Source organism: Elephas maximus, chromosome 7 (assembly GCF_024166365.1).
Source record: "Elephas maximus indicus isolate mEleMax1 chromosome 7, mEleMax1 primary haplotype, whole genome shotgun sequence".
NCBI classification, from domain to species: domain Eukaryota; kingdom Metazoa; phylum Chordata; class Mammalia; order Proboscidea; family Elephantidae; genus Elephas; species Elephas maximus.
This window is the reverse complement of record NC_064825.1, coordinates 52,641,821-52,656,931: the sequence shown is the minus strand read 5'-3', so window position 1 is coordinate 52,656,931 and position 15,111 is coordinate 52,641,821. Positions and strand designations below refer to the sequence as shown.

The following is a 15,111-nucleotide window of genomic DNA, read 5'->3' as shown; positions in this document are numbered from 1 at the left end:
GGGCGGAGCGGCGGGCGGGGCGGAAGGCGGGGGGGGTGCGGCGGCGGAGGATGGCCATCTTAAGTGGCCGCTGAGAGTCTAGGACCGCTTCCCCGGGGAAGGGGACACCGTAGCAACCCGGGAGGTGGGGATCTGTGCGCGACCACTGCGACTCTAGGGAGAGGTCGGGAGCCCGGAGGTTGGGGGAACTCTTCTAGTTGGGTAAGGGTGGGGGCCTCCTTGCCTGCGACTGCTTAACCCTTCAAGGCCCCGGCCTGCGGGTGTAGGGGGTGGTGCCAGGGAGTTTGGCCCAGAGGGGGAAGGGCTCTCTGCCCGGGCTGGGAGAGGCTGTCGGGGACCGGGCGTAGGGGGTTCGAGGCACAGGACCTTGTCTGAGGGTATGTGGGGGTGGGACTCCCCGAGGGATTTGTTGGGGGGCCAGACCCAGTGGAGTTTGGGGGTTCAGATCTGAGAGGGGGCTGGACTTAACGGAAGTTGGGGGTCCCGCTCACTCGGATGATGGGAAAAAGGTTGGGGGAGAGATTCATCCTGCATCCTTCGCAGGTTTGGGGAACCCGATCTTGCGGGGCTGTAGCAGGGCTGGATGGAAATAATTTGGGGTGGAATGAGACCTTTATGAGAGTTAGGGGTCATGTTATTGCGGGTGAAGAAAGGGGGCTTAATTCTCTGGCGGGGGGGAGAACGGGACTCGGAAGTGTCAGGATTCACTATGGGGGAACCCGCACATCGATGGATGATTCGGGGACTGATCTCTGAGGGCTGGTGTTGGGGGGCAGGATCATCGTAAGGTTTTGGGGGGCCAGCTAGCCCCCGTGGAGAGTCCCGGGTCCTACAGGAGTGTGGGGAGCATGATCCTTGCAGGGAAGAGATGGGGGGCAGGGGCGCCCTGAGCCTTGGGCGGAGTGGAGGGGGAGGGGGCCGGCCTCCGCTCTGCGCTCCGCTCCTGCCCCTCCCCCGCCGCCTCTGAACAAACTTTTCTTTCTCTTCAAGTTGAGGCCGGCGCTGCAGGCGGCGGCGGCTGCGCGGCGGACAAGGCAGCTTGTGCGGCTGGGCTTGGAGCCCCGAATCCCCGATCCTTAGGCCCGGCGCTCAGCCCCAGCCCCAACCCCAGCCTCCAGCGGCCAGGGGCGGATGGCGCGGGGCTGCTGGCGCTGAGCCCTGCGCGGGCCATGGCCTCGGCGTGCGGGGCGCCGGGCCCGGGGGGCGCCGCGTCGGGGGGCGCCGCGCTGGGTGGACCGGCCCCCGCCTGGTACCACCGCGACCTGAGCCGCGCCGCCGCCGAGGAGCTGCTGGCCCGGGCGGGCCGCGATGGCAGCTTCCTGGTCCGAGACAGCGAGAGTGTGGCGGGGGCCTTCGCGCTTTGCGTGCTGTGAGTGGGGCGGGGGCTCCTGGTTGATGAAGGGAGGGGTCGTGGGGGCCCTGCCGAGTGTGTGGGGAGGGTCCAGGTAACTGGGGCGATGGGACGTCAGCGCCCCCCAGAGTGCTGGCTTTGGCTTTATCCTGGAGCTAAGGTGGATGCAAGGGATACTTCCTTCCTGCTCTGTATCTGGGGGCACTTTCTTGGGGCTTTGAAGGCAGAGTATGTGGAATCCTGCTGCCCAGAGTGACTGTGATGGGGAAAAATGCAGTAAGTCCCAGGTACCCTACAGGTAGAAGGGGCTGGAGTGGTGAGGATGTGCTTACCAAGGCTATGTTCAGTTCAGTTTATACTGGGATTGAGTGAGTGGTAGGCAATAGAGGGAGTTGGGGGCAGAGAGACTGGGGAGGGGGTGTGTGGGAGAATGTCCAGCAGCATCTGTGCCCCCAGGACTGAAGTTGGGGACTGCCTGGCTGTGTATGGCTGACGGGGTTGGGGGGGGTGGGGGGGCAGGTGTTAAAGGAAGTCATAGGGGATGGGGCTAGGTTTCATGGGGTTGTGTTGTTATTTCATAAATCAGTGTGTGAGTGTGTGTGCCCCTGGCTCTGGGTTGAGCCCTGAGTATCTGGCTGCTCTAGTCCTGAGCTATGTATGGGTGTTCGGTGCTGGGTTAGCTGTGGTAGCTCTCTGAGTAGGCCTGGTCCTCTGGCTGTATCCATTAGCTGTGTGTGGTAGTGCTGTTGGATGAGTTTACACTTTTGGCTTTAGAATCTCCCCCCAGACCTGCAGCCCTTGCCCCTGTCAGACACTGAGTGGGGCTCCTGTGGGCCTCTGGACTGGGAGATACATGGAAGCTATAGGGGCTGCTTTGTTTAGATCTAGTTACATTTTTCCTTAGCCCTGTGAACCCCCCTACTAAACTCCTGTCCCTCTGTCTCCTCCTTCCCCCTCTGTTCTCCTCACATCTTTGGGGGTGCATTGGCCAAGGCCAGTGGTTCTTAATTGGGGTCAACCCCTCCCCCAGGGGACATTTGGGAATATCTGGAGAAATTTTTGATTATCACAACTGGGATGATGCTACTGGCACCTAGTAGGTAGAAGCCAGAGGTGCTGCTGAACATCCTATAATGCACAAGATGGTCCTCCACCACAAAGAATTATCCAGAACAAAATGTCAATAAAGCTGAGGCTGAGAAACTCTGGCCCAGGCAGTTGACTTGAAGAGAAAGGGACCCCATGAGTCTCAACTCCTGCCCCAAGTCTGAGGCCCAGTGGGGAAGAGGGGGCTGAAGAGGGACAGCCAAGGCAGATGAATGTCCCAGGAGTCCTACCTCCCAGTCCTCTCTGAGGCGAGGCGTACCCCCTAATTAGGGAGGGAGGAAAGCAGGTGGTGGGTCAGCTGTTGAGTGGGAGGGGGACAGCTGGGGCCTATGTCTGGGTGAGAGGCATTGTCCAAAGAGGGAGAGAATCACGGCTCCATTGCCAGGGGAGGGGGTGGGAGGGTGAGGGGTATGTCTATGTGGGGGGCTTCAGCCTTGCCAACTGACTCTGGCTGCTCCCTGCATCTCAGGAGCTGGGTGGTTGGGATCAGATATGGGTGATTTCTTAGACTTCCCAAACAAATACATACTTGTTCACCTGTATATGCACCCACATGTACATGGACAGCATCCAAGACACACCCCTGCCCAGGCACAGGCAATCCAACCAGCAGGCCAGGATACAGGCCCAGGTTTTAAATCCCAGCTCTGTCTTTTACATGTCCTGTGACCTTAGGGACATCATTTTTCCTCTTTGAGCCTCCGTTTCCACATCTGCAGAATGGGCATTATAATATCTGCTGCATATTGTGAGGATTAAGTGAGATCACATTTGTAGGACACTAAATACCTGGCCTGACGCAGAGACAGGGTTGTTAATGACATGGTGTTACTGTTATAAACACAGACCCACAGTCCACATACCAACACCCAGCTACACATAGATACCCACACAGCTTGTATCTAGTCAGCAGCTAGGAGAGCCCCTTGAGGGGAGGGGACGGCCCTGTGGCCAAGGGTTTGGGCTCTCCTCAAACAAGTATTTGGCCCTCTCTAGTTCCACCATGTCCCTCCTGCTCAACGCATGCACAGGCCCGGGCGACTGTCTTGGGTAAACCTATCCGGAGGTGTGGTGGAGGCAGAGGGAGTCTCCCGCCCCTGCCCACTCCACCCACCCCCTGCCCCGAGTGTGTGCCTTTGTGGAGGCCTGGCTCAGCTGTCACCTGCTCAGCTGTTGCTGCCGTCTGTCAGTACCCCTCTTGCCCCTCCTCAGCTTGGGGCTCCTAGAGGCCTAGGTCTCCCATGAGGGGGCCCCTTTGGATCATCCCAATTCCCTAGTGTCTAGGGGAAGAGGGAAGAGCAAGCCCTAGGGTGATGCTGCCATACTGTCCCACAAAACTGCTAGAGACACACCAACTCCCGCAGAGCCAGACATCAGTGTAAACACAGACAGGCACACACGTGTGTGAACACGTTGCCTGTACGTGGCACACAAGATTAACTGGGCTTCTGTGAGGACTCTTACTCTGGCGGGGGGGCCAGGCTGGTACCACAGCCCAGAGGGGCTGTTTAGACAGCTGTGGAGGCCACAAAAGAGCTGTCTGTTGCTTCCCAAGCCCTGTGGTGGGTGTGGAGTCTATGCGGGTCTGAGGGTAGTGGGGCCGGGGGCCAGCACTAGGGCGGTGAAAATGGACTGGCTCCATCATTAACACTGTGCAGCCTGGGCAAGTGGTTTTAGGGAGACCAAGCTGACGGAGCTGGAGGCTAAGCCTGGTGGAGGAGGCAGGGGTGCCTTGGAGCTTAGAACCCAGCTTGGGGTGACAGATTCTGACCCCCACTTTGCCATCAGGTATCAGAAACATGTTCACACATACCGCATTCTGCCTGATGGAGAAGACTTCCTGGCTGTTCAGGTAGGAGCTTTGACCCCTGCCCCTGATCCCAGCCTAGGGGTTTGGGACCCTCTGGCTGACCCCTCCTCCCACCTGTGCAATACCTGCAGACCTCGCAGGGCGTGCCTGTGCGCCGCTTCCAGACCCTGGGTGAGCTTATCGGCTTGTACGCCCAGCCTAACCAGGGCCTTGTGTGTGCCCTGCTGCTGCCTGTGGAGCGGGAGCGAGAGCCTGACCCACCAGACGACCGTGATGCTTCAGGTACTGCCCAGTGCACGCCACATCCCTTCCCTGCCATACCCCCAAGCGCTGTGGTACCTCTTCCTGTCCCTTTTCATCCTCTCCTCACTGGAAGCCCCCCTAACCATGGTGCTAGGGCCTGTTACCCCTTTACCATGGAAGTCTCTTAGAGTCATGGCCTCCCCCATGCCCCACTAAGGGTAGGAGGCCCAAACTGCTGCCCCCGACCCCTGTCCACAGATGGGGAGGACGAGAAGCCCCCACTGCCCCCGCGCTCTGGCTCCACCAGCATTTCTGCCCCCATGGGGCCCGGCAGCCCCTCAACAGCCCCTGAGACACCCGCAACTCCGGCTGCTGAGAGGTGAGACCCCAACCCCCTCCACTGAGCAGGAAGTCCCTTTCTCTGAGAACTGCCTCCCCAGGGAGCTCAGCCTCCCCAGGGCCCCCCGTTGTATCTCAGCCCCAGAGGCAGACACCTGGTCCGTCCTGCTCCATTTGCCCCCTGTGCCATCTCTTGTTAGGGATGGGTGGGGTTGTGGGGACAGTCAGGCAGGGCCTCCACTGACTTCTCACCCCCTCCCCAAAGTACTCCCAATGGGCTGAGCACTGTCTCACACGAGTACCTGAAGGGTAGCTACGGCCTGGACCTGGAAGCTGTGCGGGGTGGAGCCAGCAACCTGCCTCATCTCACCCGCACCCTCGCTACCTCGTGCCGGAGGCTGCACAGGTACCTGGGCCATCCAGCCCCATGCACCAAACCCTAGCCTCTGACCTGCTCTTACTTGTTCCCTTGCTGCACAAAACACTCTGATCTCTAACTGCTGACCCGGTACAGTGAACTGGCCTTCGTTTCCTAAATTTTCCTCCTCTGTGTCTGTGTGTGTTCATGTTGGGGGCTGAAGCTAAACACTCAGCCACCCTCCCCTGTACTGAAGCTGGGGTAGGGGTTTTCCTGACCTGATGCCTCCCCTAGTGAGGTGGACAAGGTCTTGTCGGGCCTGGAGATCCTGTCCAAGGTGTTTGACCAGCAGAGCTCACCTATGGTGACCCGCCTTTTGCAGCAGCAGGTGAGATTGTGGGGGGACCCCAGGGGAGCAGGTTCATTCTCTAGGGCTGTCGGGGGTGGGGGGGGCTCCTACTTGGTGGCCTCATGTACAAGCCTCATTCTTTTTTCCCCCAGAGCCTACCACAGACTGGGGAGCAAGAGCTAGAAAGCCTGGTGCTAAAGCTGTCAGTGCTCAAGGACTTCCTGTCAGGCATCCAGAAGAAGGTGGCCCTATCTCCTTACCTCTGTCCCCGACCCACCATTCTTCATCTGCTTGTGTTGGCCTAACACTGATCTCACCTCTGAACCTACAGTTTAGCATTGATCCCAACATCAACCACACCTCTTTCTGCCCCAGCTCCCAGCATGCCCCCTGACCTTGCCTGCCCCTGCCCCCTCCAGGCCCTGAAGGCTCTACAGGACATGAGTTCCACAGCGCCCCCAGCTCCGCTGCAGCCATCTACACGTAAGGCCAAGACCATCCCTGTGCAGGCCTTTGAGGTACATGGCAGAGGGTGCCAGGTGGAGCCTCAAGGGGAAGAGGGTGGTTGGAGGTGAAGGAGGTGCTGCCTCCCCCAAGGTCTTGTCAGCAGCCTCCCCACATCCTGCCCTTGGGCTGCAGGTGAAGCTAGATGTGACCTTGGGTGACCTGACCAAGATTGGGAAGTCGCAGAAGTTCACGCTGAGCGTGGATGTAGAGGGCGGGCGGCTGGTGTTGCTGCGGCGACAGCGGGACTCACAGGAGGACTGGACAACCTTCACGCATGACCGCAGTGAGCCAGGGCGGCACCTGGGCAGGGTGGCCAGGGCGGAGCCTCCAGGTCTAGGTGCACAGGCCTGTGTAACCTGTCCTCCATCCCCTAGTCCGCCAGCTCATTAAGTCCCAGCGTGTCCAGAACAAGCTGGGCGTCGTGTTTGAGAAGGAGAAGGACCGGACGCAGCGCAAGGACTTCATTTTTGTCAGTGCCAGGGTGAGTGGCAAGGCGGGCCAGGCCATTGGGGGCTGCAGGCATCCCCAGGTAGACATTTCCAGTGGAATGGGAAGAGAAGGAAGGCATAATGTAGGCATGTCATCTCTCTTGGCAGAGGGGGGTCTGGCAGAGCTGAGAATATCTGTATTGAGAGTGGGTGGCCTGAGGTTGGATTCAAATAGTCATTCAGTGAACATTTATTGAGCACCTATTATGTGCTTGAGTAGTATACAGTGGTGAACCAGAGAGGCATGGCCCTTCCCTTGTGGTACTTGCTGTCTAGTAGAGTATCCCTGTGGGTGGTGGGGGTTCCTGGCTCACCCACCTGCCTCTGATGGGCTGCTGTCTCCCCAGAAGCGAGAAGCCTTCTGCCAGCTGCTGCAGCTCATGAAGAATAAACACTCGAAGCAGGATGAGCCTGACATGATCTCTGTCTTCATAGGCACCTGGAACATGGGTCAGGACTGGGCAGGGGGCTGAGGGGGAGACGGACAGCCCCAGGGAAAGGGCCTGACCTACCCCTACCCATCCCCTCCACCTCCAGGAAGTGTGCCACCTCCGAAAAACGTGACATCTTGGTTCACATCGAAGGGTCTGGGGAAAACGCTGGACGAGGTCACGGTGACCATACCCCATGACATCTACGTTTTTGGGACCCAGGAGAACTCGGTGGGCGACCGCGAATGGCTGGACCTACTGCGTGGGGGCCTCAAGGAGCTCACAGATTTGGATTACCGCCCGGTGAGAGGGGCATGGGGACAGGGAAATGCAACATGATTGCCTCTCCCTCTGGTCCCTGGGCATGTCCCCTTGGAGCGCTAACCTGAGTTCTTCATCCTGTGGGAGGGCCATTACTCTCTGGCCATTCAGGAAAGAGAGGTGGCTGGTGTTCCCATCTTGTGACTGACATAATAGTCTATACTATATACCAGGGGCAGTGGGGACAGTGGCCCCAGCCCAGGACAGGGCTCACCCCATACTTTGTACCCAGATTGCCATGCAATCCCTATGGAACATCAAGGTGGCTGTGCTGGTCAAGCCAGAGCATGAGAACCGCATCAGCCATGTCAGTACATCCAGTGTGAAGACTGGCATCGCCAACACCCTTGGTGAGGCTGGGCAGGATCCCTCTATCCACATCTCCTGCTTCTCTGGCCCAGGGTCTCCCTCTTTTGGGTGGTCTGAGCTTTGTAAGGCATATTCACGTTCTAAATCTCTTCTAGCCCCACCAGAAAGGTAGGGCTGGGATTATTACCCTCATTTCATAGACGATAAAACTCGGGCCCAGAGTGGCTGACTGACCTGTCCAAGGTTACACAGCAAGTAAGTGGTAGGGCCAGACATAGTGCCCAGGTTTCCTGATTTGCATTCAGGGTCCCCTTGCTCAGATAACTGCAGGTGTTTTCAGTTGCATGCTTGGGATCCTGTGTGACCTCCAGGGTCTCTGCTCACACAGACACAGTCTCAGGCCTTCCAGACGAACAGCACGTGCCCTGTGTGGACCCATAGGGAAGGCGTGGGTGTGTGTTCAGGGCCCTTCTGCCTCATAGCATCTGGAGGGTTTTGCAGGATCCTCCCACTGCTGCTTCAAGGGGCAGTAGGGAGAGTTGGGAGCCTTCTGAGGGTAACCTGGGTCTTCTCTTACTTGCCCTGACAGGGAACAAGGGGGCTGTGGGAGTCTCCTTCATGTTCAATGGCACCTCATTTGGCTTTGTGAACTGCCACCTCACCTCAGGAAATGAGAAGACTGCCCGGTGAGGGGCACCTTCACGGTAGCCTCTTTACTCCCATCCTCTATTCCCCTAAGACCTAGTCTGTCTCCCACATCCCGGTATATGACCTTCTACATCTGTCTCCAGGGATCCCCTTCTCCTCTTTTAATCCCAACTCAAGACCCCTCTGTGCCCTGAGTCGCCAGCTCCCGGGCTCCTCCCTCTGTCCTCAGGGACCCCAATCCCACCCCAGCCCTGATCCCAGAGACTATTTACCTTTACTCCTGTACCTGAGTCCTGACCCTGGGGACCCCTGCCACCCTAGCCGGAACCAGAACTACCTGGACATCCTGCGGCTGCTCTCACTGGGTGACCGGCAGCTCAGTGCCTTTGATATCTCTCTGCGTTTCACTCACCTTTTCTGGTTTGGGGACCTCAACTACCGCCTGGACATGGATATCCAGGTGCGAGCGGGGCCTGGCGGGAGCTAGTGGGGCAGCTGGGCTGTAGGCCAGGTGGGCTACCACACTTGGCTCTGACAGGGAGGGGTGTGCCCCGTCCCTGTGTTGCCCACCACAGGAGATCCTGAACTACATCAGCAGGAAGGAGTTTGAGCCCCTGCTCAGGGTGGACCAGCTCAACTTGGAACGGGAGAAGCACAAGGTCTTCCTTCGATTCAGTGAGTGTGGGGCCTGATAGGTGGTCCCTGAGGGCTAGGGGGAGGGCAGAATCCCTAGGTTGTCAGGGCCGTGACCTGTTCCCTACCTTCCCTAGGTGAGGAGGAGATCTCTTTCCCGCCCACTTACCGATATGAGCGGGGTTCCCGAGACACGTACGCGTGGCACAAGCAGAAGCCAACTGGGGTGAGCGAGGAGAGCAGGGTGGACCTTGGGGGGCCCCCAGGGCTACAGTGAATCGGAGTGCATGTGGGGTCAAGGGTCTAGACCTCTGCAGTTACCACTTCAGCTTCTCTGGCCCCTTCAAGGTATCATGAAGACCCAAGAAGGGAGGGGGTGCCAGGAGTGTGGGGCTTCCTCAGCTCTGGGGTGGGGCCCATGCTGAGATGCCCCCACTGTCAGCTCTGACCACCCTGTCATCTGCTGCCCCAGGTGCGGACCAACGTGCCCTCATGGTGTGACCGGATCCTCTGGAAATCCTACCCCGAGACCCACATCATCTGTAATTCCTATGGTCAGAGCCTACTGGCTGGAGTAGGGGGAGATCAGGGGCACACACTGTCCTAACAGCCTTAGTTCTGGGAGATGGTAGAAAGAGTAGGGCTCCTCCCCCTGATCCCCAATCCTGTCCTCCTCAGGTTGCACTGATGACATTGTCACCAGTGACCACTCCCCTGTGTTTGGGACATTTGAGGTCGGAGTTACATCTCAGTTCATCTCCAAGAAAGGTGACTGTTCTGGATGTGCTTGTAGACATAGCATTTAACTAGGTGCGCACAGGCGGTTGCCTAAGTGTGTGCATAGGTCTGAGTATACACAAGTGTGTGTGGGTGTGTGTACACGCGTGTGGGAGTGTTTTTGAATATGGGATGTGTGAGGGTGTCTGTGTGCCTAGGTCATCATGTGAGGTGCATGCCCATGAGTGTGTGTGTGTGTGTTTGTGTACGTGAGTGTAAACACATGGATGTGTCTCTGCCTGGGGCCCTGTGCGTGCCCATGAGTGTGCCTAGCAATGTGGGGGATTGTTGTTGGGCATTCTCTGCAGGCATTCTGAACCTCAGCCCCATCTTAGATGGGTCTCTCATCCTTGGGGTGTCTCTTTGCTCTGGGCTTTGGGGTCTCCCTGTTGGTATCACAGGGTTGGAGTCTTCTCTCCCACACCCTGCCAAGTTCCCTGATTTCCCATCCCAGGGCTCAGCCCCTCTGTCCTGTTCTTCCTGTGACCCTTGCCCTCTCATGCCTTCTTGGCTGCCCTCCTGTCTTCCTATTTCCCATTGCCCCTCAGGGCTGTCGAAGACTTCAGACCAGGCCTACATTGAGTTTGAGAGCATCGAGGCCATTGTGAAGACAGCCAGCCGCACCAAGTTCTTCATTGAGTTCTACTCCACTTGCCTGGAGGGTCAGAGGCGGGGCCCAGGGTTGGGTGTGGGCCAAAGGGGAGGGGAGGCCAGAGGGCACCAGAGCAGACTTGGGGAAGGGAAGAGAAGAAGGTGGCATTCAATTGGGTGTCACCTCCCACCCCAGAATACAAGAAGAGCTTTGAGAATGATGCCCAGAGCAGTGACAACATCAACTTCCTCAAGGTGCAGTGGTCCTCGCGCCAGTTGCCCACGGTGAGGTTTGGGCAGAGTCTAGGCTTGTAGGCACTGGCACAGAGAGGCTGGACGCAGGGCGCATGCGGGAGCCTGCCTGAGAGGGCGGGGCCTGGTGGAGCCTGTGCTTGTGCGCACGCTTGTGGGTCTGTTTGCTGGGCATGAGTGAGGATAAGGGATTTGCCAGTATTTGGGTGTGTGCGGGACCAAGTTGCAGTTTATTAATTAATTCGTTCAATAAATACTTCTGGAACCTTTGCTAAATGTCAGGTCCACTGAGAATGCAGAAAATTAATTAGTTACAATGAAGTTAAGGGCTATGAAACCCCATGCAGGGCTGTGTCTTCCACATTAAGGATTTGGGATCTTAAGTGTTGCATGTGAGCGAGTGTGGAGGAGCTTGAGGGTAGGAGCGAGTGGTGTCAGGGCAGCATGTGGGAGGGGCAGCAGGGGTAGTTGGGGTTTGGGGTTTGCTCCTCACTGAGCTTCACCACTCCCCAGCTGAAGCCCATTCTGGCTGACATCGAGTACCTGCAGGACCAGCACCTCCTGCTCACAGTCAAGTCCATGGATGGCTACGAATCCTATGGTGAGGGATGAGGGGTGCTGAGGGGTACAGGAAGCTGGGCAGGGGCCTAGGAAGGTTTGGCAATTTGCTGGTCTGTCCCACCGCCCTTCAGGGGAGTGCGTAGTTGCACTCAAGTCCATGATTGGCAGCACGGCCCAGCAGTTCCTGACCTTCCTATCCCACCGTGGCGAGGAGACCGGCAACATCCGTGGCTCCATGAAGGTGCGGGTGCCCACGGAGCGCCTGGGCACCCGCGAACGGCTCTATGGTGGGGGCTGCATTGGGGAAGAGCGTGGGCATGAGATGGGGTGGTGTGGAGGCCAGGGTAGGCCTAGGAGGGGAGGACTCTGGGGGCCATGTTGGAATTCCTGGGATGCTTGGAAGTTCTGCAGCCACAGCTGGGAGTGGGCTTGCCCCAGTAGCTGGGAAGGGGCTGGCAGGGTGTTGAGCCTCTCTTCCCCCATCCCCAGAGTGGATCAGCGTTGATAAAGATGAGGCTGGAGCAAAGAGCAAGGCACCATCTGTGTCCCGGGGCTGCCAGGAACCCAGGTGAGTTGGGGCTGTGGTAGGTGTTACGAGCCTGGGGGCTTTTGGTCAGCCCCCACTGCATCTCTCTTCCCTGTGCATCTGTGGCAGGTCGGGGAGCCGCAAGCCAGCCCCCGCAGAGGCCCCCTGCCCACTCTCCAAGTTATTTGAAGAGCCGGAGAAACCACCACCAACTGGAAGGCCCCCAGCCCCACCCCGAGCAACTCCCCGGGAGGAGCCCTTGACCTCCAGGTAAGAGGAGGAACCTGTCATCCCCTCTTCCCAGCATTGCCCACCTCACCCATCATCCCACCACTTTAGCCATCACTATGTTTGGATCTCAGGCTGAGCCTGGCAATCGTTTGCTACTTGGGAACTCTGCTGCCCTGCGGCCAGAGGTACTGTTCCCTGTGTCCATGGCCACTCTGGCCAGCTGGGCCTCCCTTAGGTGTAGCTCCCTGAGTCAAAGGGAGCACAGTCAGCCTTTCCTCTTAATTCTGCCTTAAAAAATAGAAGTTGTTTTTAAAACAGCTCCCTCCGTGTAAGTAGACTTAGCTGGGGCCTTCTGTTTGGAAGAGGCACATGATGTAGCACTGGATTCCCAACGTGTGTTCTTTGGAACACTGTCCAACAAGATGCCCACTAAGAACGGGTTTGTGGTTAGATGAGTTTGGGAAACACTCCTTGCTAGATTCTTTTCTTAGATATTCACTGTGCACATTAGTATAAGCAAAAGCTCTGAGCTTGTTTCCAGGAAGGAAACCTTTTCTCAGCTTTGTTTAACATAGTTTCCCAAACTTAATGGGCCAGGAAACTTTTTCTCCATATATTAACTATTAATACCCTGTGGAACTAGTGTTCTGTGGACCATACTTTGGGAAAGTGAGGCTTGTTTCCTAATGATAAGCAACTGTTTGCTTGAACTTAAATAAAAACTCCTTGGTGCCTTTTCACTCATCTTCAGCTGTCATCAGTCACCTTAGTTTAATCCCCAGACTTGAGTAAAACTCACCTGAACCCTTGACTAAGATTCCTCAGTGGATAGACCTGAAGTGCCTCCAGCGGCTTTCTCACTAAAGATCTTTATTGCCCTGCTCCTGCCACCTGTCACCTCTGTTTTCACCCATTTGAGCTCAGGTTTCATTCAGTAGTAAGACTTTCACAGATAGTCATAAAAGTACTGAGAATCTTATCAAGTGAGGCAAGGGAGTTTGGGGGTTATCTATTCAACTCCCCCTTCCTAGATTTTAGAGATGAGGAAACCAAGGACCAGAGAGAAAAAGTGACTTGTTCAAGCCCAGACGCACAGGGCCCAAGTCTCCTGTTCTTCCACTGCACCTTGGGTTTCTGGGTTCTGATTTAGTTATCCTGCTGTGAAACCCAGGTTGAAGCCAGAGGGGGCTCCAGAGCCAGAAGGGGTGGTGGCGCCCCCACCCAAGAACAGCTTCAACAACCCTGCATACTACGTCCTTGAGGGGGTCCCGCACCAGCTGCTGCCCCCGGAGCCACCCTCGCCTGCCAGGGCCCCCGGCCCACCTGCCACCAAGAACAAAGTGGCCATCACAGTGCCTGCTCCACAGCTTGGACGCCATCGGCCTCCCCGTGTGGGGGAGGAGAGCTCATCAGATGAGGAGTCTGGGGGCACACTGCCCCCTCCAGACTTTCCACCCCCACCGCTGCCAGATTCAGCCATTTTCCTGCCCCCTAACATGGATCCTCTGCCAGGGCCAGTTGTCCGGGGTCGCAGTGGTGGTGAAGCCCGGGGCCTACCACCTCCGAAGGCCCATCCAAGGCCCCCACTACCACCAGGCCCCTCGTCTGCCAGTACTTTCTTGGGGGAGGTAGCCAGTGGGGACGACCGCTCCTGCTCCGTGCTGCAGATGGCCAAGACCCTGAGTGAGGTGGACTATGCCCCTGCTGGGCCTGGCCGATCAGTACTCCTCCCGAGCCCCCTGGAGATGCAGGCACCCCGAGGACTGCCCTCCGACTATGGCCGGCCCCTCAGCTTCCCTCCACCGCGCATACGAGAGAGCATCCAGGAGGACCTGGCAGAGGAGGTGTGTGTGGGCCAGGGGTGGCTGGTGGTGTGTACCTGAGGTGTGTGTGCACCCATGGTCTGTGGTACCCTTCTACTATACAGCACTCATGGGTGCCCCCTCTGCCTTGAGGTGGGCACTGGGGCGTGGGGGACACATGAGTCAGCTCCAGCCCTTACCTCTCTTCCCCAAGAGCATGCGGTGGAGTGTGGCTGTCTGCAGGTGCCTCTGCGTGTCTGTGTATGTGGGCGCCTTCCGTGCTCCCCCTGACACTCCCTATTCCCTCAGGCTTCTTGCCCGCAGGGCGGGCGGGCCAGCGGGCTGGGAGAGGCGGGCATGGGCGCCTGGCTGCGGGCCATCGGCTTGGAGCGCTATGAGGAGGGCCTGGTGCACAATGGCTGGGACGACCTGGAGTTTCTCAGGTGGGGGCGGGGCTGGAGGCGGATGGGGTGGGTATGGCCCCGGGGGCGGGGCTACGGGCCTTTCAAGACCCCCTCGCTGATGATCCAGCCTGTTACCTCCACAGCGACATAACCGAGGAAGACCTGGAGGAGGCTGGGGTGCAAGACCCGGCTCACAAGCGCCTCCTTCTGGACACCCTGCAGCTCAGCAAGTGATGGCGGTGGCTTCGAAAAGCTTCGAACTCAGCGCGCCTTCGCCCCCCTCAAGAAGACCCAGCCATAGCCCCGCGGTTGAAAAGTCATGAGGGGCGGGGCAGTGACTCTTTCTGCCTATTTATTGGGGAGCCGCGTTCCCCACTGCCTAATCAGTTGGAGCCTCCTAACTGGGACACTGCCTCTTACCTTTTAGGCCCAGGGCTCCAGAGGTCAGTTGCCACAGTTACCAGGGGCCTTGGTTACTTTGGTGCTGTCCTCCCTTCCTGGACTCCTTTCCAGCCCCAGAGATGCCCGTGGGGGAAGGGAGGCGGCAGTTGGGTACATCTGGGCCCCACTTCCACCGCTGTTTCTGCTACCCTCCACGGAGCCTGAACCACAGGGGGAGAGGGCTCAGCTAGGTCCTCTCTCCAACCCCCCCTTCCACTTTGGGGGTGTCTGTCCGGAAATGAAGAAAGAGCCCGAGGACCGGGCTGAGGTTTATTTAAGCTTTTCTGTGTGGGATTGGGGGTGGGAAGGGAGGGCACCTTAATATTATTGGGTTGGGTTGGGAGGGCAGGATCTCAGCCATAAAGTGACAGTTTATTTAGAGAAGCGTGGCTGGCCGAGCCCCAGGGTTACTCGCAGGTCGCAGCTGGGGACGCAGCCACCCTATGCCCATCCTGGGCACTCAAAAGGGCTGCCAGCGTGATGTCTTCAATAAATTAAGTTTTATTTGGATTGAGCAGAACTCACCTCAATAAATTACAAGTTTTTCAAAGGAAACAAAAATTAGGATAAAGGGAAACCCCTGTGTCCCTTGCCTGGGCAGCTGTCCACCTCTCTGATCAGCCTGCCTTCTG

General features: G+C 57.8%; 1 protein-coding gene across 4 annotated transcripts; it reads left to right on the top strand.

Annotated features, from left to right (window-relative positions):
* Positions 1-33: 33 nt before the first annotated feature.
* INPPL1 (inositol polyphosphate phosphatase like 1) lies at positions 34-14,780 on the top strand. 4 transcript variants are annotated; one of them, XM_049889954.1, is made up of 29 exons: positions 34-124; positions 991-1,369; positions 4,247-4,310; positions 4,400-4,550; positions 4,770-4,890; positions 5,116-5,256; positions 5,503-5,596; positions 5,710-5,799; positions 5,977-6,075; positions 6,197-6,347; positions 6,439-6,545; positions 6,900-7,002; positions 7,090-7,286; positions 7,537-7,654; positions 8,203-8,299; positions 8,583-8,721; positions 8,837-8,936; positions 9,032-9,120; positions 9,367-9,448; positions 9,573-9,662; positions 10,220-10,333; positions 10,459-10,547; positions 11,028-11,115; positions 11,207-11,362; positions 11,565-11,643; positions 11,731-11,871; positions 13,004-13,676; positions 13,944-14,077; positions 14,182-14,362. In XM_049889954.1, the coding sequence occupies exons 2-29, from the start codon at positions 1,170-1,172 to the stop codon at positions 14,270-14,272; spliced, it is 3,798 nt and encodes a 1,265-aa protein (XP_049745911.1). In that variant the 5' UTR covers positions 34-124; positions 991-1,169; the 3' UTR covers positions 14,273-14,362. The 4 variants fall into 4 exon arrangements, with proteins under 4 accessions (XP_049745911.1, XP_049745910.1, XP_049745913.1 ...); XM_049889953.1 differs by having other exon boundaries at positions 50-201; XM_049889955.1 differs by having other exon boundaries at positions 53-163.
* The last annotated feature ends 331 nt before the right edge of the window (positions 14,781-15,111 follow it).